This window comes from Typha angustifolia, chromosome 15 (assembly GCF_048772165.1).
Source record: "Typha angustifolia cultivar Huaian chromosome 15, ASM4877216v1, whole genome shotgun sequence".
Classification (NCBI taxonomy): Eukaryota; Viridiplantae; Streptophyta; class Magnoliopsida; order Poales; family Typhaceae; genus Typha; species Typha angustifolia.
Genome location: NC_133253.1, coordinates 21,737,436 through 21,759,948, shown reverse-complemented (window position 1 = coordinate 21,759,948; position 22,513 = coordinate 21,737,436). Strand labels below are relative to the sequence as shown.

Below are 22,513 nucleotides of genomic sequence, written 5' to 3'. Positions count from 1 at the left end.
AGATCTTATTGCACAAAGAAGCCACATCCAATTTATTTGATATCTCACCAGTCAAAGAATACAAACTGTTATAACTACCATATTGAGGCCATGCCAAAGAATTCCTCATAAGCACTTATCCTAGAGCAAAAAGGGCTGCTAAAGAGAACACTCAGGCACTCTCAGAATTACTACTATCTGGCAATGGCTTCTCGACGGCCAACTTCGTCTCTTCGTCTTTGTCTCCAAATTGGCTGAAATTGCCTTTGATCATGAAGAGTTGATAGTGGTGATGCTTGCAGTAAAGCTTGCCCTCGTGTGCGACGTAGTTAGAAGGGCTGATCACGCAACCTCCATGATTGCACTTGAAGCACAGCTTGTGGTATGAGTTTCCATCAACAGCTACCTGGAAATACAATAGGAACAAATTTTGTTTGTAATCCAATGATTCAGCTGAAATATTAACAGAAAACACCATTTCAGACAAGCTTATATATATATATATATATATTACTACACATAACTAACCGATATCTAGTCCAATCCAAGATACTTTGATAAAACATGCAAATTGATGGAAGTTTCTCACTATCAATATGCATACAGCCAGCTGAATGTACTAATCAAATATCGGTTGCATGTTAACTATTTCTCTAAGAACCAGCTTGTGAATGCTCAGAAAAGATGAAAGAATGAGGATATGCATAAGTACATCAAACTTGAATTATGCTACTATCAGAAGAAACCCGGATTTTATGACTGGCATAAGACTGATAAAGAATAAACGATTGATAATTTGATCGGATAAGTGAACGTTCAGCTTAAATGGAATATGAGAGCAGCTAAGCTAAACATCACAGAAAATATGGAGCTCACTTTTTCGATTGGATAGACGGTCTTCTTACACACCACACACTTGTCCTGTGTCCCGACAAATATACTAGAAACTCGACTGCTACCTCGCCCCTGTTCAAGATACGCATGGCATAACGATAAAAGGTACAAAAGAACAGATTACTGATACATGCTAAAGAATCCTAAAAACACAAAAGCAATATATAAGGATGAATTATAAATGTATTCAACGGCACATGAGGGATCTGCTGCTTAAAAAAAGTATGATAGTCTGTGGAAGAGTACCTCATTTCCGATACCTAGGTCTTCTCTAGCAGATTTTGGAACACCTAGATTGCAAAATCATTATTCAACATATGAGCATCAAACAGCAATGGCAGATGAAATATGAAGCATCTTATCTATGTACCTTCGAAACTTTTCTCCAAGCTACCAGTCATCTTGAAGAGTTGGTCATAATGAGGCTTGCAGAAGAGAGCACCATCAATGGAGCTATAATTGCTTAGCTGCACCATCAAACATAAAATTGAGTTAATCCTTAAAGTAATATAACAAGTTGCCAGCTAAGGTTTGCTTAACAACTTTGTCTAGTCAATTACCAAGGTAAATTAGCAGTCCTAAGCTAGTAGCGAATGAAATATAATGCAGCCTTCTCACAGGTTCATCTACATTAATGTATAGAACGGTAACTTTTCCTATAACACCATAAAGTTTGGACTATGAAATAAGATACGTTGCAAACAAGAACTACTCTTTGAAAAAAATAGATATATTACAGCTACATGAAACATAATTATCCTGCTTCAATGATCCTTAAGTTTTGCGATGTTTGATGTACTTCAGCAGAAGGTATATGCTATCATAATGGCCAACATAACAATTCAAACTGCTCATCTTTTCCCTTCATGATATCCTTCTATAACAATAAAAACCACCATCAAACAGTTGTTTGACACATGGGTTTCTTGAAGCCATGAAGTAAACGATAAGCCACAGAGACAGAGGCGAGTTAACCAGAATCACAATCTAGGACGAGCTTTGGAAATTGACCGACAGCAAAGCACAACGATTGACAACTGATGATGGGCTTCGAGCAGAATGAATACAAACCGAAAGAAACCCAAGGGACGCATGAAAACGAAGGGAAGAGAGAACTCGCCTTGAGGGTTCCTTTACAGTGGCGGCAGCGGAAGCAAGCCTTGTGGTAGACCTTGCTGTCGGCGGTGAGCTGATCCACCAAGTACACCGTCTTCTCACACGCCTTACACTTCTGGGTCGTCCCCCCGAACGCCGCCGACGCCATCTCAGTCCTATATATACCTCCAAGAAAACGAAAGCAAGAACAAAGAGCAAAGACAAGAGAAAGAGAGAAAGTACTGGAAGCGCGAGAGGAAGTTGGTAAGGGGGGGCTTGAAATATTTATAGAGAAACGGGAGGTGTTTTAAATTTGTTCGTTTTAGTTATCTCTCGCCGTGTATCTTTTTCTTTCTCACACTAAGATCCCTACTGTAGTATTGTCATAAAAAATAAAAAAAATAAAAAAGAAGAGAGTATATATATATATATATATATATGATAATATGCAAACAGTTAGGAGTGTAATAGAATTAACCCCTTTCTCTGTAGAGCTTTCCGCCACCCAGGTCCTAAGTTGGTACTTCGAGTGTGCGCGTTTGCTCGCCGAAAGAGAAAAGGACGGCATCGGTGGTGGCGAGCAAAGGCAAAAAGAAAGAGTCGAGCTTTGTGGACAGTGACCGGAGAAGAGAATCTTGGAACGTGCACTTGAAGGGAGAAATGAATGGTATTCTGAGTGGGATTTGTTGAGTCGGCTGCATTTATTAGTTGCATTTTCTTAGTCCTACTGGGCCAAGCCTCAAAATTCACATCGTATTTTTCTTTTGGAAAGATACAATAGGCTGTTAAAAAGGTAGTAAAAATAGGTTATGATCTCTATTTACTATCTAGTTTCTGGGTTTCCACTATATCCGTTTGCCTGAGAATTTGAGGAGATGCATTTCTACTAGCTTTGTAACCTGGGAGTCAATATTCAGAATTAAACAACTAAAAAGACGAAACAACAATAAACCAATGACTTACAGAAAGATAAAATAACGAATAGAATTGAAGCAAATGAAATATCAAAACAAATTTGCAATAATTCCCAGATGAAGTGCTACTTCTTGTTTATTTCTCTTCATGTACTACTTGGATATCAGATAAAGGAAATACTTGATCCCAAATAACATCTCAGTACCAATGATTTGTTGTGCATATGAGAGTGTTGAACAAATCCAAGAAAATGCTGAGAATAAAGTACACAGCGCTCAGAAGAAAAGGAAACGTCTCTTTATTTGGCACAAACTGGTTGCTAGCATTCTGCCTCATTAATCTTTCATTGTTGCTACTGCAAAGAGCTCGTAACTGCATGCTGGAAAATTAAACAAGAGAAAAAGGAACTTGTTAAATTTTCATGAAGCAATGGTAACAAAAACAACAAAACATCTTTAAGTAATCAGCACTATTATATTAGCTTGTAAGGAATTTGTTAAAAGATAATTGAACTTCACATATAAAGGAAATATCCAAATAGGAACCTTGTGTATGCAGAACATTTTGCTGTAACATAAAGCACTAGTTTGACAGAGAATATTGTGAACATTGCTGATGAACTTCATGTAACAAATATGACCGCCTCACTTCTTTAAAACTCCAGCATCCTATGAAATTCTATTGCTTAACTCCACGACATACACTGAAATTTGTTAGTGCCTACAATGGAGTTTAAAGAAAGGTCACAATATAGTGTGTCAATTGCTATCATACTAGTAACATTATTTTGGTTCTAATTTCAGTTGAAGTTTTTCTTCACCTATATTTTAATTTTACAATTGGTCATTAAATGCAAGATTGTTGATTAAGAGACACACATGGACCCTAATGTACACACTCATCAATCAAAGGGGATTTGAAGTTTTGAACCAATGGCACCATTGTACCATAAGGCTTACAGATGGGCTTCCTGACCAGGCTTCAGACTAGGCTTTCGAGTTGGGCAGCTGGGCGAGCAAAGGCTGGCCCGTGCGGCACATTGGCAATTCAGGCTCGGGTTGAGCCAGGCATGGGTGGATTGGGCTATATAATCACTTCTCATGAGGGCTTTAGGAATAACATTAAGTAAAAAATATGTATTCATCTTTATTATTTTCAAAATGAGGCCTTTATTGTAGATATAACTATTTTTATATTCACTTGTATTTTAAAATAAGGATGTAATAATTACCTTTCATGTGATATAAATTGCATAAAAAGATAGAAAAAAAATATGTTTTATTTTTTATGAAATTACCATAAATATTCTTTGATTTAATATAAAGTAGATTAATGTGGAAGATATCAACAGTAAATTAGTAATTGGGTTAGTGTTTAATATAAGATATAATTTTGATAAATAGCACTTATATTTTAGAATAGGGTTATCATGATATTTAGCTATTATTCTGAAATAAAGAGTTATATATTCCAGAATAAGAAAAAAGTTACTCTTGAAATGAACGAGGGCTAAATGTACTAGCAAGTAACCCCTCTAGAACATAAACAAACTTGGAGAAAAATTATTGAATTTTTAAATAATGCTATTGTTTGCTATAATTCAGTTGAAATTTCCAAATTGGTTGCAACAATAATCTGAACAGTAATAAAAGCATATGAAAATATTGTATATATGTGCAGGTATATATAGTGAGAGTTATCTCTAAGTCTGCAGAAGTTTCCAGAAGAAATGCGCAAGGAACTCTTTTTTCCAGTCTTAAAGAACAGATCTATATAGAGCAAGTTAATACAAATTATATTCTCAGGATTTGCCATTTCTTAAACTCTAGTAATCACCCTTCACTTCTACACCAATAAAAGATCAAACTGCAAGAAGCTTCTTACATGAGAAAATATTAGAAAAGAAAAATCCCTAAAGCATATCTACATCTCAAGTAAAGCAACTCCTTCAGTGATACATAAAGCAATAACATGGATTGTATCCATGACAAAATAGGGGTGCCAAAGAAAATAGTTTCCTTTAATGATGGCCCACGTGAAAGTGCTCATCATGCGAGCTTGTGATCATGAGATTATATCACAATAATCATGAGTTCATGTCCCTGTAAGGGTTGACTCCTACATTATGTGCTTTGTTATGTTGTCCAAGGTTATACTTTATTGAAGAGTTGGCAAACTTAGTTGCAAGCTTTGGCTGGCAATTAAATTAGCCAAACTCCCATATTGCAACTAAATTAAAGGATGATGTCTTAGATATGTGTTTCCAATAGATCTTGGCACTTTATGCTGCATACCTTGTTATTTAATGAGAAGCACCTTAATTAGATGATGATGTCCAATAAATCTAGTATGGAGTTCTTATTTTCCTATCATCTAGTATGTTAAATTGTTAATCTATCCAATCACTAAAGATTTAAAAATGTTCAACTCAATGCTAAATTAGTACTAGAAGTTTTCTGATGACATAAAGCCCTGCACATAATATTTATCAGGCATATCAATTTTCTGCTAGAATAAGTTTCACTTGAGATGAAACAATAACAAGTAGAACTTAATGAAAACTAAAGCCGAAACTAATTGGTTAAGACCAAAACTATCAAGATTTTGGTTTTGACATTTATTTTAGACCACAATAGACTAAAATCATTATATTTTGGCCTAAAATATTTATTTTTTCAAGGGGGTCAAAACCGAACCGCAACTTCAAACCATGAGAATAACCATTAAGTCTTTCATAAAGGAAAGTATATGATTAATGAAATAGAATTTTAATCATTCCATGATTGTCATCATACCAGCAAGGACAAGAACTGTAAGGGCATTCCCAATTTTTGACGCCCGCTTCACACTATTCTTGCAAGATTTAAACCTCTTTAGTGCAGGATCCTCTTCCAGGAGCTGTGATGTAGGCATTACAAGAAATGAGAAGAATATTTGGAAAGATGATCTCTTGCAAGTCTAAGAAACTGTAATCAGGGCCTTAGGACAGTCAACTATCAAGAATGGAAATATGCATATAAACAAAATAAAAGATTTTCATGATAACAATGATATTGAGATCTAAATCAGTCTTAAGGTATCTTAAGCAATGGGCAAACAATCAATAAGATATTTGTAATTCAAAATGCAAGTACTAGTCGAACTGAGTAGTTGCACGGTACACTTCCTTGATATTTTGTATTGACGGGAGTGTATAACTAGAATGATAGCACTAGGCAGAATTTCTAATATATCAAGCCAGGGACATTAGAATGAGCCTCCAAACAAGAGTACAGCTTTAGCAAAATCAACCACAAGTTAATTTGTTCAGTAGAGAGTTTGCTAACTTGGTGGAAAATAAAACCAAGAGAATAATAAAGACATTTGACTAGACATTGCATTTTTTTTATGCAGTTACCTAAAAATGCTGGACTTGGAAGAAACAGCAAGCAAATGTAAGATCACAAATAGAGATAGAAATCTAAATAGAATAACAAGAGCAAACTTACACTAAGATGACCTCAAACATGTTAACTAGAGATGAGCCGAAGCAATATAACAACATCAAGCCAACATTAAATATTCCAACGTATATGAATCATGTTCTTTAATGGAGTCCAAGTATTATAAAGCAAAATCAAGTCACATCGTTCTATCGATTAAGTTAACAAGAAAGCTATTCTCTTTCCTGATCTACGAATCTCGGAGATCCAGAAGACCAAAGCCCTAACTTTCCAGCAGAGTTTATAGACAGCGACGACTCGAAAGAAAACAGAGAAAGCAAGCAACAACAGCAAGTAGCGCTCACCGCCTTCTCGCGATCTCCGAGGTCGACGTGGTAACCGCGACGGGGGATGTGAGATACCCGTGGCTCCGCCGCCATCATCTGCGAGCACGGAGGAAAGAAAGGTCACCCAAATCGGAGATCCATAGGAACAGGGAAGAAAGATAAAGGAGGAGGAACAGTTTGGAGCTACAAAGAGAGTAACGGAGAGAGGGATTGACCTGAGAGCGAGGGCGTAGGGTGGAGAAGAGCGTGGTTTTCTGGAGCGCAGCGGCCATCTCGGCGAAATGAGACTCTGAGAACTGGACCCAAACGGCGAAGGTGCAAAAGATTTATTATGTTACAACGAGGGATTTTATCATTTGTTAGTATATAAAAATAAGTGCATATCTTTTTATGCAATCGGTACACCGTACACATCATCATCTTATAACACATAATTTATATATTCAAATACGATGTATAATAAAAAAAATCATTATATATCAAAAAATTAAATATAATTAAATTACAAAAGCACTGTTACAATTATGCAAAGAGTTGCACCAAGAATTAAGAATTGGAGTTCTATTAATATCACAATAAGCGTGACTCAGATTGGGTGACAGAAGAGGGTTAGTCTTAGATTAACTAATTCATGACAACAACTGCATTTAGCTTATCATTATTTATTTGTCCAAGTTCACACAAAAAAAAAACCATTTTTATGCTTGAATTAAGGTGGGGGGAAATGGATTAGAATGATTAACGCAAATAGAAATAGAGATATCAGGTCCTAAAAGGATCAAATAGCAACTGTTCTATCCCTAACCAAGTTATGTTGAAGAGCTCACAGTGAGCCTCCAACCATTGCTCCAGTTCAGCAGGGCTGTGAGAAAATAAAAGAGAAATAAATTAGGAAATTCTGTGAATAAAATGCATGGGAAAAGCTTTATAAAGAAGAGCGAAAGAGAGATGATCTCTGAGAAGCAACCCCATGCCCTGGATAGGAACAAGTTCAGTGAGTGAAGTGAAGATAAAACAAAGTGAGCAAGCTAGAGCTTGGCAGGCTTGCAAACTGACCGACAGTGCAGAAGTTAAAATGGCATACTTACTGTTTATGTTGTCATAACTACTACGATGTATAGATTGCAGATGAAAATATTTATCAAGAAATCAACGCTGATAGCTTAATCTCTTGTCATTAGTTTATCTCTAGTTAATAGTTAATATCTACCCTTTATTAATTATTACCATACATATGGTCTACACCATTCAAATAATTTTAGAACCAAAATAAGCAAACAAACTGTCCTCTGGAATGATAGAAACCCAATATTATACAACACTGAATTGTTTCCACAAAGAAAACATTTGGACGGTAATAGCCTCGAACATTGCTTTAAAAAAGCAAACACTATATTCTTCTCAGCAGTACAGTGAAGACCAGCCAGCTCGTGACTGCAGCTCCACTTAGCATTGCTCATGATTCCTGCGTTTGAAACAGAAACAAATTTCTCCAGTATAGCTTCCAGCTTTCAGCTCATCAAATGATAGAGATAGTAGGAGCCACAATCCAACACGGGACAAATTGAATCATACAAATGCCGTATGTCAATTTAGGACAAGATGAAGCGGGCTTTAGCTGTTCAGAAAAGGCCAACATGTCTGTGTTCACTTGGAAGGAGATGTGTACCGTAGACGATCTCTCTTTCGATTTGTACCGCTGTCCTTGGGAGAAGACGTTTTGCCAATGCCAGCTTGGCGCATCTCTGTTAGCATATTCAACAATAAATTAAAACAGGCATCATAAAATACATGCTATTTTTTTATCATTCAATAATTATTACCTCTTTCCCTCTCAAGCTCTCGATACAGCTCTTCTTTCCACTTTCTCTGCCTTTCAGAAAAGCTTACACTGCTTTGGCAAATGTTTTTTTTTTTAAATCAGCTACAGACTATAAAATACTAATGAAGAAAATCTAGAAATAGACAAACCAACCTTGGACAGGTTGTGCAATAGCTAACTAATCTGAATATAAAGTCTTGTACGAGAATAACTAACCTTGGGCAGATTGTTTCTTGTTGTGCATCTTGAAGAATAGGTCCCAACTCATTAACTTGAGGAGAAGCTATTTCTCTTAAAATTCTATTATTCTCCACACCACAGCTTGAAACACGTCTGCTGCAGTTCCCAGGGCTAACATTAGTCACAGTCTCAGCAAGTGGTGTGGATGTCCCGCTTACTACCTTATTTGGGGACAACTTGACCTTAGGTGGCAATTCAGATTTAGTTGTGATGTTTTCCTTGTAAATACTGTTAACACCTTGAGAATTGGTCGCATTCAAGGTGTTGTAGAACTCCTCATATAAAGGGGTCTGTAGCTTCTTCAGATCAAGGGCCTGCGATGCAAGAAAATTGTTTTCATTAGTTGGCACTTCAGCAGTTCAGCTCGACAAGAACATAATATATTATCTGCATTAACTACTAATTCAGCTGTGTCGTACACTATCCTGTAATACATGCTGATTGACAGACTCTCTTGTACTATTTGCATCAAGAGTACTAGTATAAATTAATTGGAAAAGATACATGAAACAGCACCTTCTCATCAAGAAATGCCCTGATTTTTGTCTCAGTGACTTCATCATCTTCACACATTGTTTCACAAGGGAAGGTGAAATCATTTTCCCCTTTCTGCACACTGTCTGTAGCACCATTAACTACTAATTCACCAAAGTCCTGTGAGCTGATAGTTCTTTGTTCTGGACTTATATTGAATTTGCATGACCAGTCATCAAAAGGTTCTGACATTGGATTAAAGCTCTGGAAAAAATAAATAAGAATATGATAATCATTATTAACTTCAAAAGGCAGAATATTGTTGTCAGCCATTTCACACAGCAGAAAGGCATCGAGACAAGATCTTACTGATCCAACCATTGGAAAATCATCCCTGTCAGTGAACTGACACATGTCATTACTGGTACTTGTTTCCCAGATCGGTTTGGCTCTGAAGACCTTATCAGAATTTATAGTAGAGCAGCTGTTGAAAGTGTCACCATTATCAAAGCCCGTACAAGTATTTGAAGCCCTAGTTATATAAGACAAACTGTAAGACAAGAGGCTTTTGAAATCACCAATGAATCACAAATGATTTGATAAATCATTATATCAACACTTCTTACAAGTTATTCGTCTGCATTTTAGATGTTGAGAGATCAGGTTTTACGGGTTCCTGTCATCAGACCAGTATTAGGTATAGTAAAGTGAAAGAGTTAATTAAATAAAATTAACTTGCGATTGGTACTCTAACCTTGGGCACGACATGATTCAATGGATGTGCATCCTTAAGTTCTCCGGTAACAAATGGATGCTGCATAAAAATAAAAAATTAAGGAAATGACACACATCATGAACCTAATAGCGCATCCCAAGATGATAGCAGGATAATGCAGATAATGAATTCAAATGACTTTTGCATGCCATTCTTTAATCTACTACTTTAATGCAATGAACAAGCTTCATAAGAATATTACCTGAAGCAAATCAGAAGCAGTTGGCCTCAAGTTAGGTTCCCTGCAACAATAAATAGCATGTTACTGCTCAGGATTCTAGGGAGACATACAAGAGAAAGTACAGTCACTAAAGCAGCATGCTGACCAACTCTGGTTATATATTTCTAGGTAATTATGCTAAAAATAATTTTCCTTACTAGGCTGGACATGACATGGAAGGAAATAGTAATAGAAAAAAGATAAGCCTCCTGCAACTAATGTTATAAGATAAATGCCTCTTCTCGATAATTTATGATAATAATATTTATGAGCAGAAAAGATGCTTACTATCTGACAGATGTTGTAGAGACAAAATCTTAAAAACTAGCTTACAGTTTCTATACATGAAATGATGAGAAGAGATTATTTTTTAATCCTATTAGGTATGCAACTAATACTATTAGTACACAGCAATACAATGATTTCTGGACATCTTTTGATTGGTATAGGTTTCCATAATGGTTGTGTATAAGCATCTTAACCTTGTAATGAGTAGTGACAACCAACGAATTCCATTTGATTTTACAATGATCATTTGTAAAATCTACATTATAATTTGCTTGTATTACCAATAATACACTCATATACACATAGACACGTTGTGTATATATAGATTTTACTAAACTCTGGTAGCAGATACATATAAAAGCACATACGAAAAATGCTTGCTTCATAAACTTCTCTCAAAAGAAAATTACGAAGTAAACCATCTACGTTTGCATGCATATCCACCGGAATGCTAGTGATTTAGTTCTTGGATGTATGATTATTCAATAAGAGAAGATTATCAAATGCAACATAAGTATTTGAGTGTAAATAATTCTATACAAAACCTAGCACTTATTCTAAAAGTGTGGGTACAACTAGACAAGTATAGTTTTAGCATAAACCCATCAAGAACAAATTAGGATTATGTGCATACTCCTGTAAGCATTTCAAAAGAAAATCCTTGGCCTCCAATGAGAGATGTTCTGGAATTGGTGGATGAGACTTTGTTGTTCCAACATGAAATAGAGCAGCAACCTGAACAAATAGGAGGGCTAGTGAGAGAACAATAGTTTAACAAACATATTTCGTGGAAATATTTTAGTATTTCACAATCTCATGTTGAAACTGAACAAGTTTTACCTCTTGGTATTGCTGGCTCCAGGGAGGCTTACCAGTAGCCATCTCAATAACAGTACAGCCAACACTCCAAATGTCAGCAGAGCTGAGAGGGCAGCATATAATCAATAACAACATAAGTAAAAGAAACTGTGGAATCAAGTCATCAACATGCTGTGAAACATTTTCTTTCTCACTATAATGCAATCTGACATTTTCAACAGTGATAAATTTCAACGGGCTAACCAAAGCCAAAGAAAAAATATCAATAGAATAAATAAAAGAGCATGGATATTATTGTTTGGATGTCCAATTAATTTCCTCTAGTACAAAAATCTATGATTGTAATTATATTATTGCAATTTCACCAGCAGCTTAATCTCTTCGTCTGCGCAGAACTTCATTCTCACTAACTTTTGGTACATACGGAAAAACTATACCAAGAAGAGAAATCAATGAAGATAAGCAGGAATCAGCTGAGAGTGTCTCATTCATAAACAAAATTCTAAAAGGGCACAAAGTTCACTAGAATAAGATATGAGTTAAATGCAAGACAATGTTTGTCTTCGCAAAGCACAGAGTTGACTAGATAAAGATATGAGATGAATGCAAGATGACATTTATCCTGGCAAAAAATAGTATATATCATCTTAAAGATGTGCCATGACTTGATGATCAGCAGAGATGAGATCACTTTCAATGGTCCTAAACAATGATACATCATAACCGACTTCAGTATTCCCATTTACTATTTAGGCACTTCATCTGAAATTAATTCATCTAGTCCTCCTTACCGAACATCCTTAAAGTGTGCTTCAGAGCCTATTTAGTTCCCAATTGTTCAAATAATGTTCCAAGTATAAATAGAAGTGCTAATAAACAACAGAAAATACGCAGCACCTAATGAGAATTTGGGCATACAACAAAAAGTTGCAATAAGAATCATTTATATGCTTGAGAAAATATAAACTGCTTCAGGGCTATCCAGTTGAACGTCTAGCAGTAATATAGGCCTCCCATCCTATCAACTAATTATAAAATCAATAAGTCTATTTTGATTTTTAACCATGACCCAGAAGTCAATCGGAAATAGTTCAAACAGCTTTATTATTTTTATTTTTCTATTTATCCAATTATTATCGAACTAAAGGATGTGCCAATGATGGTACTACTGCTAATTAACCTTCTCTTTCAAGTTTCAACCAATTTTACACTTCCAATAAGCTGCAAGTTGAATGGTCCCCAACACTCAAGTCTGCAATGACTAGATATATTTCCACATGATATTAGAGTCATGCAGGGAAAAGATAATACAAAGCACGTAAAATTAAGTATATAATGTTGGTGCATGTGAATAGACAATTCCTTTAGGACAACTCAGTAATGCAATATAATATGGAAGCCTCTGAATTTTTAAACAATAAAAGCAATGACTTATTATTTTAGGTTCTGCCTTGGAATCAAAAGATAACTCAGATTCTGTGGATTTTCCTTTTTCCTTGATTCTTTTTGTCTAGATTGAACAAAATAAGGTCTCAAAAGCTTATTATTTAAACTATAAAAGACATCAGATTGGCGGAAAGAAATGCTAAGATAAATATCAAGGTCCAAAAGAAACAAAGGTATCCACACAAATTAAGACAAAAGAATTTTCAATGCTTACAAGCTATGCCCACTTTGAACAATTACTTCAGGAGCCATCCAATATGGAGTTCCTTTCATGGACTTTGCAGCTGTCATAGTTGCCTAACAAAATATACCAGCTAAGTTAGCGATACTGGAAGAAATTGAAAACATGAAACACATTAACCATAAAGACATGAATTTTCTTTTCTTTCATTTAAACTTGACAGACAAAAAGTATATGCAACTGCTGTTTGTTTCTGCGTGCCCAAGATGTAATGTATTTGAACATACAATGCCATAAAAAACATAGGTTACAAGACAATCTGCTACTATGCTGAAATTAACAGCATAAGCTTGTTAAAAATATGACTTGGAAATGACCTTATAAAATCATAAACAACACATTATGTGGCTTACTCCAACTACTCAGAAAGTTGAAATCATGATTGAGTTAAGAATGTAAAAATTTCTTCCAAGTGGAGATTTATATGTGCATGTATAAATGACTTTCTATTGTCAATTCAAAGTAAGCAATTGACACAACCTGTAAGTCTACTTACCAGTTTCGCAACTTGCTTAGATGCTCCAAAATCTGCTAGCTTAATGCACCCTTTGTTATCGACAAGTATGTTTGCCCCCTGAAATTCATAGCAGCATAAAGATTTTTTCTTCATCATTAAGAAAATAAAAGACATAAAAACTAAATAAATTATTAAGATAAATAATTGTGCCTTTATATCCCTGTGTATAATCCCATTGCGATGTAGATACTCCAGCCCTTGCAACAGCTGCTTTGTATACATTCTTATAACCTGTTTAAAGGAATGGTTAGCGACTCATATCTACAATTTGCACCATTATATTAGCAGTTTGAGAAAAGAAAAGAGGGTCTCTTACAGCCTCAGGGAAGGATCCAAACTTTCCAAGCAATGATGAAATAGATCCACCTGGTACAAACTCTAACAGGATATTGAGTGTATCTTCCTCCCTTGCAGTTCCCAAGTATCTCTATTCAATACCAAGAAAATAAAAATGTCGATCAGAATTATCCAAGGTAGGAGATCCATTGAATCGTCAAAAAAAGAGAAATGTTTCTCTCTCCACTCACAACAATGTTACGATGAGAAAGGTTCTTGAGAAGCTTCACTTCTTCCTCGAGCTCCCTTACATGAGCCTGACCATAATATTTCAAAGAAAAAAATCATAGAATCAAACGAAACCCATAACTTTGGAAGAAAATATACAGCTTGTGCAGATTCTAGAAACATAACAGAATCAATAAGGATACTAACTTGCGCTTTCTCTTTGGAAGCATTACTCGTCCCGATCAAAACCTACAAGAAAGCACCAACCTTCAGATTCAGCAATCCAAAATCCAAACAGAAAAAAGAAAAAGCTAACCCTAGCCCTAAACCTAGATACAGGAAAGCCTTCAGATCAGAAATAATACCTGCTTCACGGCGAGTAACTCGCCGGAATCAAGATTCATACCCATATAAACATGACCAAAAGCGCCACAACCGATGAGTTCGCCCTTCCTCCAACGGATCGGAGGGGCGTCGTCTTCTTCCTTGACATCGGCGATCGCGGGCCTCCGAGGCGGAGACGGGCTCTTGGGGAGAAACCCCAACCCAAGGCCCAGTCCAGCCCTCGATTTCCTGATGCACGATCCGATTCTTTCCGCGATCCGGCCAACCCCGGCACCGACACTGGATGGCTCCTCCGCGCTAGGATTTGGTCGGAAGACGAGGGATCGGCGCACGGATCCGAAGAGGTCTTGCATCGCGCTACCTACGAAGCCTTCTTCCTTCTTCATCGCTCGAGTGGAGTTCTTCGGCGTCCTCAGAGGATTTGGTTGCATCGATTAGAAATTAGAAATATATTCCCTCTCTGGTTCTTGATTTCAAAAACTTTCGCCCTGAAGTTCCGGAAACACCCTTATGGACCGTTGGAGAGATCTTTCTAATCAAGTGCGCCCCGCTTAATCCTGATTCCTGTCCAATTGTAGCCCAAAGTGAGAAAAATACAAACAACACCCTATATTTGACTATATTACAAATAAATACTTGTCCTTTTATTATTTAAGAAATAAAAGCCACTATTTAAGTCACTCCTAGCTTACCCATAAGTTACCTCAGGCTGTGTTTACTCGTGGAATAACGGTTAGTTATAACTCTTCTTATTTTTAAAACTAATAGAAGAGAGCTAATACTACTATAAGTTATTCTGATATTTAGTTCAATACTAATATAAAGAGTAATAATTATATTTTTTTAAATTTATAATATTTTAAATCAAAGGATAAAAATATCTTTGAGCCGACGGAAAATAATATTTTAAAATTATTTTCTCACTATACAAATATATAACTAGCTGATATAACTTAATAACCATGTGTTGTCATATTAAAAAGTAAAATAATAATATTATCATGCAAGCATTTGCAACTACAACAAATCCATAGTAAAAGGAGCAATTAGATGATTAGATTTGCCTTCCTTAAAGACTTCGAAACGAGTCCCCATCAGTAGTTCTGCCAAGGAATCGTTTGGCTTTCCAAGGAGTTTGTTGGCATTCCATGGCATACTAAAAGATGAGTCTGTTTGTCTCTCAAAATGAAGCAAGTATTTCAACCTTCTTGCAATAAATATTTCATTCATTGTGTAGGATTTGAGTTTTCTTCAACTATATCTCTAAACTTATAGCCTTTGCTTCTATGTTAGACATTGGAGAGATGGAGAACATTGATCATGACCATTCAGATAGAATGTTTGAGGAGAATGAAACCATTCGGCTGGAATTGGATTTTAAGATATTAGCATGAGGAAGCTTGAGAACGAGAGGCAAAAGGTATGGAGATTTGATATTGATATTCTTATAGTTTTCAGATACATACATACACTTTGTCAGATTTAGAATGTTCAGAGTTTTTATATTTCTCATTTCAAATTCCAATTCACCATCACAACCTCGTTTACACCAATTTTATACCAGTATTTACTAAAACTGCATTAGAAATGGCTTAGATTAATGCTGATTATGATTAGTATTGTGGAAGGACAGGAGTGATGTTCTTCCATTAAAACACTCCTACAAAAAGTACTTTGATTTCTATACTGTTCCATAATTCCTGGAATCTTTTGTCTAACTGATGGAAATGTTCAGAGAGAGAATGAGGATTCTGGGAAGAAGTTAGTGAGAAAGCAACTGGATGAGATTCAGAAGCTTGAATTGGAAGTACAGCAGCTGAAAGGAATAAAAACAACAGTTACTGCATCTTGTCGGTGGTGAGGAAGAAGATTCAAAACAGTATGGAAGAAATTGTTCAAGATGAGTGAACGACATGAAGAACAACTGGAAGAAATGAGAAAGATGGAAGCTCAGTACAAGGATCTGACTAGTAAACCTACTGGGAGAAAGAAGTAGTTGAAGGAAGCTCACTAAGAGCTTGTAAATGTAAAGAGTTATTCTTTTTCTATGTTTGAATTGTTCATTAATTGATAGTTTTCAAACCTTCTTAATTCAAATCCTTTTGTCATGTTTTTTTTTCTGGATTAAATAGAGCTTGTATTAAGCTAAAATAGCCTCTGGATTTGTAGTGCAGCGTCCGGAGTCTAAGGTTAGAATATTACATAATTCTGGTGGGGACGGACCTTTAGGCCCAAGCATATAAAAATTGGACCTGTATCTACCTCGATGGGCTGCCCAATCGGCCGCCTGATTGCCTCTTCTAGCAGTGTGTTGAACTTTAATTTTGGCTATTCCCCTGATTGAGCCAATACATTCGATAGTAATATTCCTTATTCTCCACGGACAAGATCTTTTGCTCTTGATTACTCTGAGCATTTCTAATGAGTTTGTCTTCACTATTATCCTCGCTATTTTAGGAACCAACCTTAGCCCCATTTGGAGAGCTCAGAGCTTGGAGAGTAATATCGACTCGTTGAGACAAATCCTTGAACCACTCCTTTGTCATTTTGAACTATTGCACCTACTCCTCCTTGATAGTGCCCTTCTACAAAGGCACCGTCGGTGTTTGAGTTTTTAGAAAGAAAAAACCGAAAAGATTAAATATTTGAAAGATCAAATCCAATATCTATTTACCTTACATCACCGGTGCAATGACGATCTCCACCAAGCTCACGAATAGATGATAAAAGTATATATATATATATATATATAAATGTTTAGTAACTTATTACTTTTCTTGAAGTATATAAAGAAGCTAATATTCTTTGAAATAAACTACAATGAAAATAAATTATACGTATATAACATTGTGATAGAGAATACCTTACATATAAATCTCAGTGTCCAAAGAGGAAATTAAATTCGTAACCAAAGAGCTACAGTGATGGCTTAGAAAAGCGATAAATTTAGCAAGCAAATATGACAGTATTAGTGATGCAGAATTATACTTTTCTTAAAAGTAAAGGATAGAAATAATTAGTTCAAACTATTTCAAAGCCTGCCAGCTACAGTGACCGTAGGAAATTCCAACAATCGCCTCTTCAGAAGATCGACTCTTGCCACGGCGGGAGCTGCCGTATTGGAAGCACGTGCTCGGCATGCGCCAAATGTTACACTATTGAGCACACACTCTGTATAATTTCTCTCTATCTCTCTCCCATTTCCCGCATTCGGCAACTGTGTGTGTGTATGTGAGAGAGAGAGAGAGAGAGAGAGAGAGAGAGAGGTGGGGAGAACTAGGGCTTGGATCGGGTGCACCGCCGTCGGCGAGGTAACCGCCGGCGCCTACTCATGTCCCCTTCTTCTCCTCCCGCAAACCCTCGTTCTTCCATTCTCCTATCTGAGCCTTTTCACTCGCTTGCAATTTGCATTTTGGCACTACTTGTTTAAGATTTTGTCAATTATTCTCTGCGTTGTTATCAACATGAGATCTTTTCTAGATGACCGTTGTACAATTTTGAAAATGCTTGGTTGCTGATGGTAAATGACTTCTTTTTTTTGTTGTCAACTTTTGCGTCCTTTCTCTTTTCGTAGAGCACAAGATGTGTATGTTGTAACTTTTTCCTGCTTAAAGCACTAAATTTACCCCCATTTTTGGCTCTAGTTCTGCAGTGCAAGATGGATCGCAGTTCAGAGGAAGAATCTGAGATAAATGACTCAGATGTTGAGGAGTACGAGGCCAAATATTACTCACGTTTGAAGGCAGGAGAGCTTAAAGTCAAAAACACAGAGAAAACATACAGATGCCCTTTTTGTGCGGGGAAAAAGAAGCAGGACTATAACCATAAGGATTTGCTCCAACATGCATCTGGAATCGGTGCATCAAACCGGAAGGGGAAAGTAAAGGCGACCCATAGGGCACTTGAAAGATATTTGAGAAATGACGTTGCCGGCACTTCGAGTTCATCAATGCAGCTGATGGTTGTGGAGAAGCGTCCTTCTAAAAGAAGAGATGAGAAGTTTGTGTGGCCTTGGATGGGCATCTTAGTAAACGTTCCAACTGAGTATAGGAATGGACGTTACGTAGGAGAAAGTGGAAACAGGATGAAGGAACAACTATCACGTTTCCATCCATTAAAAGTGCATGCTTTGTGGAATTATAAAGGTCACACTGGCACTGCTATTGTTGATTTCAGTAAAGATTGGACTGGTTTCAAAGATGCAATGGCTTTTGAGAATCATTTTGAATCAGAACGGTATGGTAAAAGGGACTGGACCGAAAGGAGACACCGAGGGGTTGAAATTTATGGATGGGTGGCACGAGCAGATGATTACAATTCTCCTGGCCCTGTAGGAGAGCATTTGCGAAAGAATGGAGATCTGAAAACTGTTGGTGATCTCACAAATGAAGAATCACGCAAGACTGACAAACTCGTAGCAAATTTGGCTAGTGAGATTGAGGAAAAGAACAAACATTTACAAGAACTTGAATGTAAATACAATGAAACTACTCTCTCCCTTGATAAAATGATGGAGCAGAGGGACCAGTTACTACATGCTTATAATGAAGGTTTGTTTTAAGCTTTAAATCTGATTCCGAATATTTGAAAAAAAAAAGGATGTTTCTTTGTCGTATTTGTCCAGATTCATATATCTAGAAAACTGCCTTTTATTTTATACTTGTATCTGTCCAATTACGTTAGTTCATAACTCCAATCAACTTCTGATTCAAGTGGATAGCTAAGGCTGCAATTTTATCTATGGTGGATATGTTTGATAAACCTGCAGTCTTTCTTTTGTGCATTACATATTAAATAATCAATGGGAACAGAAATTTAGTGGAACTGGTTTGACAGAAAATAAGTCCAGTTTATCTAATGCTATTCTGCCTATAAGCACTATGGATTTCATATCTAGACCTAGACTCTCAGGGTTTCTTTGTTCATCCTTTTGTGCATTCCTTGTTGCACTAGAATAAACAAATTAGCTATTTCTTTACCAGGATAGGGAGATTAGAATATTGTTTGACCAGCAGTTTACTTATCCACCGACACATGGTAGTTACTAAATTATGTTTTCTTGAAGTCTGACATCTAGTTACACAGTACCTCTTAGTCATTGGTTGTATTTAATTACTCTTTGTTATGTTTTACCTATACAGAGATCCGAAAGATGCAGAAACTTGCTCGTGATCATTCACGTAGGATATTTGAGGAGAATGAAAATTTGCGATTGGAACTGGATGCTAAACGAAAAGAACTTGATTTTAGACGTAGACAGCTAGATAGATTGGCTGCACAAAATGATTATGACAAAAGAAAGCTGGAAGATGAGAAGCAAAAGGTATTGATAGTTGAACCCAACTTATGTTTTTCTCCCCTTCCAATATATGCTTTCCTTTCAAGATTCTACAAGTGTTGAGCTTTTATTTTCGTTCCACTGTAAAGTCCCAAAGTTCTTATTGAAGTAAGAAATCCCTAGTTATTCTGTTGAAGGCTGTCCGGTCAAAATGATGAAGTGTGTAGCCCACTTGCTGAATGATCTTAAAGGAATGATGATGGGATGGTCGTGACCAAGTTGTAGCTCTGCACATAATGATTCAGAAAGGAATTTTACTTAATGTTTCAATCCGGAAAAGATGATTGGTTAGAACTACAGACTTAACAGTTCTTAATGATTGGCAGCTAAGTTTCTTAATAAAGTCTCTGGATTGGTGTTGTTGTGTTAAGTAATAACTTTTAGCATATTATTACATGGCTATTGACTCACATCAGGCTACTTGGTGGTTTGAAACTTCGCAGCATGATGCTCGTGGCTTATTTGTCATCAAGCATGCTAATTGTGTTGTAATGAGTTACTGCTATTAAATATTTAGTTGAATGGTGATGCACAACACAAGATAAATATTTTTTACCTGTGGTAATTACTCCCCTTCAACAACTTAGTGTTGCTATAAGAAACCCGTTTTGTTGAAATAAGTTTTTTTATCATTCAACTATATCTTAAAGATTGTGGAGAACTGTTGATTTAGTGGGAGAAAATATCCAGAAACATTTTTTATATTTTTGGCCCTAGAGGCAGTTCGGGGAGCTGCTGGATACGGTGTAAAGTTAGCAAATTACCTTGTGTATGCATGCTATCCAAATTTGGAGGAATTTATGTGTGCTTTGGATGCTACTACTGTCAATGAAGCAGTGAAATTTAGTTTGCATTTCATTATGAAGATTGAGATAATGATGTTTGGACATTTGAGATTAGTAGTAGTGTTGCTCTTCTGTATAAACTGTAAAAGGGTTTATTCTCAAAAATGTTTAATATACTAAATACAGCTTTCCTCAGAAAAAATCATTTGCACTGTGAAGTAACTGCAACCTTTTCTTTTTCACTGAATGTACTTTCTTTGTTGTTATTTAAGATAAACACGTACTTTTTGAACTTTTGTTCAAGATTAAAGAAGATAACTACAAAATAATTCATGTGAATTTTCTTTTCTTTTTTGTCATTCAGAATGCAATGAAAGACAGCTCACTTCACTTGGCAACTATAGAGCAGCAGAAGGCTGATGAAAGTGTCTTGAGGCTTGTGGAGGAGCAGAAGGTTTGTTACTGTCAGCTTGATGTGTTCCTTAAGAAATGTGTCCAAGAACGTAATGACTTCTATATTCTTCCATTGTATTGCCGAAAGCTTTTGTCTTACTAGAGGGAAATTGCAGAGGGAAAAAGAGGCTGCTTTGAAGAAGATACTTCAATTAGAAAAACAGTTGGATGCAAGACAGAAACTGGAGTTGGAAATACAGCAGCTAAAAGGGAAGCTGCAGGTGATGAAGCATATGGGAGGAGAAGAAGATTCATCTGTAAAGAAAAAAATGGATGAGATGAGCGAACAACTTAATGAAAAAATTGAAGAAATGGAAGGCATGGAAGAACTGAACCAGGCTCTAATTATCAAAGAACGCAAGAGCAATGATGAGCTGCAAGAAGCTCGCAAAGAGCTGATAAGCGTATGAGATTTTAACACATCAACTAACATCTATCAACTACTACATATATTTTGACATGTATATGACAACTCCAGTATTCTATACCCATCTTTTAAGTTCAATAATTCTTCTGTGATGTTCCTTTCTGTTGATCCAGGGCTTGACAGAGATGCTGAGTGGCCGATCATTGATTGGGATCAAGAGGATGGGTGAGCTGGATGAGAAGCCATTTCGCAATGCATGCAAGCAAAGATACTCAAAAGAGGATGCTGATGTTAAAGCTATGATGTTTTGCTCCAAATGGCAAGATGAACTCAGGAATCCAGAATGGCACCCATTTAAAGTTATCATAGCTGATGAAAAGGAGAAGGTAATCCACCGTGCCTCCTGTAGCTGCGTAACACCATTTTTATTAACCATTTCATGACGAATTGGTATAGTCCAGAACTGGAAATGTGGAATTTGATATGTCAAATAGTTACTTTTGATCTAAAGTTATATGATCACATGTATTGTCTTCCCCTCAAGGGTGAAGTTCTTTGCGCTTTGTTTTACTCGTGACCACTTTCAGAAAAGATGCTATTATCATCTTCATGATATCTCTTCTTGTGCAGGAAGTTATAAAAGAGGATGATGAGAAATTACAAACCTTAAAAGAGGAGTTGGGCGATGAGGTGCACGAAGCAGTGACAATGGCTTTGCTGGAGATGAATGAGTATAATCCCAGCGGGAGATACGTTGTATCAGAACTCTGGAACTACAAAGAAGGACGAAAAGCGACATTAAAAGAGGTGGTTCAGTACATATTAAAGCAATGGAAAACTCATAAACGCAAGCGATGAGAGAAGTAAATCATGCAAATTGCCAGTTAACATTTTCTTCATTCTCTAGGTGGAGGAACGAAAAAGAAAAAGAACAAAAAAACTCGTACCCTCTTTTAGATTTTGTACTATTGTCCATCTCTAGATTTCAGTTTCTATGTGGATATTAGAGTTTAGTTCATCTTATGTAATGTTTATCTACGTTTTTCCCGTTTAAAATTTTTAATTTCCTTATTTAAATGGTCCACTAAATCCAAACCGTCCTGTTTATATAAACTGCATGCTCCTGCTCTCCCGCCCTTCCATTCCACCGCGCTTCACTGTCACCTAATTATATCAAAGAAACACGTATCCTCCTCTCCACCTCCGCTCTAAATCTTCTCCCCTCCT

The 22,513-nt window shown here is 36.4% G+C and overlaps 4 protein-coding genes across 7 annotated transcripts; 1 reads left to right on the top strand and 3 right to left on the bottom strand.

Annotated features, from left to right (window-relative positions):
- Positions 1–14: 14 nt before the first annotated feature.
- Positions 15–2,828, bottom strand: LOC140779889 (LIM domain-containing protein WLIM1-like). Its single transcript, XM_073125209.1, has 5 exons — positions 1,994–2,828; positions 1,244–1,340; positions 1,120–1,163; positions 856–945; positions 15–385 (listed from the first exon to the last, which is right to left on the bottom strand). Exons 1-5 carry the CDS (start codon positions 2,135–2,137, stop codon positions 152–154), a joined length of 609 nt encoding a protein of 202 aa, XP_072981310.1. The 5' UTR covers positions 2,138–2,828; the 3' UTR covers positions 15–151.
- A 127-nt stretch (positions 2,829–2,955) lies between these two features.
- LOC140779890 (succinate dehydrogenase subunit 7, mitochondrial-like) lies at positions 2,956–7,004 on the bottom strand. The gene is made up of 4 exons (XM_073125210.1): positions 6,868–7,004; positions 6,671–6,748; positions 5,679–5,781; positions 2,956–3,262 (listed from the first exon to the last, which is right to left on the bottom strand). The coding sequence occupies exons 1-4, from the start codon at positions 6,922–6,924 to the stop codon at positions 3,219–3,221; spliced, it is 282 nt and encodes a 93-aa protein (XP_072981311.1). The 5' UTR covers positions 6,925–7,004; the 3' UTR covers positions 2,956–3,218.
- Positions 7,005–7,845: 841 nt separating this feature from the next.
- Positions 7,846–14,781, bottom strand: LOC140778490 (mitogen-activated protein kinase kinase kinase NPK1-like). Its single transcript, XM_073123231.1, has 17 exons — positions 14,364–14,781; positions 14,206–14,247; positions 14,022–14,087; positions 13,811–13,921; positions 13,645–13,725; positions 13,474–13,551; positions 12,951–13,033; positions 11,312–11,393; positions 11,106–11,206; positions 10,166–10,205; positions 9,943–10,002; positions 9,815–9,864; positions 9,558–9,720; positions 9,231–9,452; positions 8,691–9,028; positions 8,476–8,543; positions 7,846–8,397 (listed from the first exon to the last, which is right to left on the bottom strand). Exons 1-17 carry the CDS (start codon positions 14,772–14,774, stop codon positions 8,300–8,302), a joined length of 2,094 nt encoding a protein of 697 aa, XP_072979332.1. The 5' UTR covers positions 14,775–14,781; the 3' UTR covers positions 7,846–8,299.
- A 2,782-nt stretch (positions 14,782–17,563) lies between these two features.
- Positions 17,564–22,150, top strand: LOC140777264 (factor of DNA methylation 5-like). 4 transcript variants are annotated; one of them, XM_073121264.1, is made up of 7 exons: positions 17,564–17,654; positions 17,988–18,893; positions 19,485–19,666; positions 20,831–20,920; positions 21,036–21,323; positions 21,460–21,672; positions 21,917–22,150. In XM_073121264.1, exons 2-7 carry the CDS (start codon positions 18,002–18,004, stop codon positions 22,142–22,144), a joined length of 1,893 nt encoding a protein of 630 aa, XP_072977365.1. In that variant the 5' UTR covers positions 17,564–17,654; positions 17,988–18,001; the 3' UTR covers positions 22,145–22,150. The 4 variants fall into 4 exon arrangements, with proteins under 4 accessions (XP_072977365.1, XP_072977364.1, XP_072977367.1 ...); XM_073121263.1 differs by having other exon boundaries at positions 17,567–17,863; positions 17,996–18,893; XM_073121266.1 differs by having other exon boundaries at positions 17,567–17,863.
- The last annotated feature ends 363 nt before the right edge of the window (positions 22,151–22,513 follow it).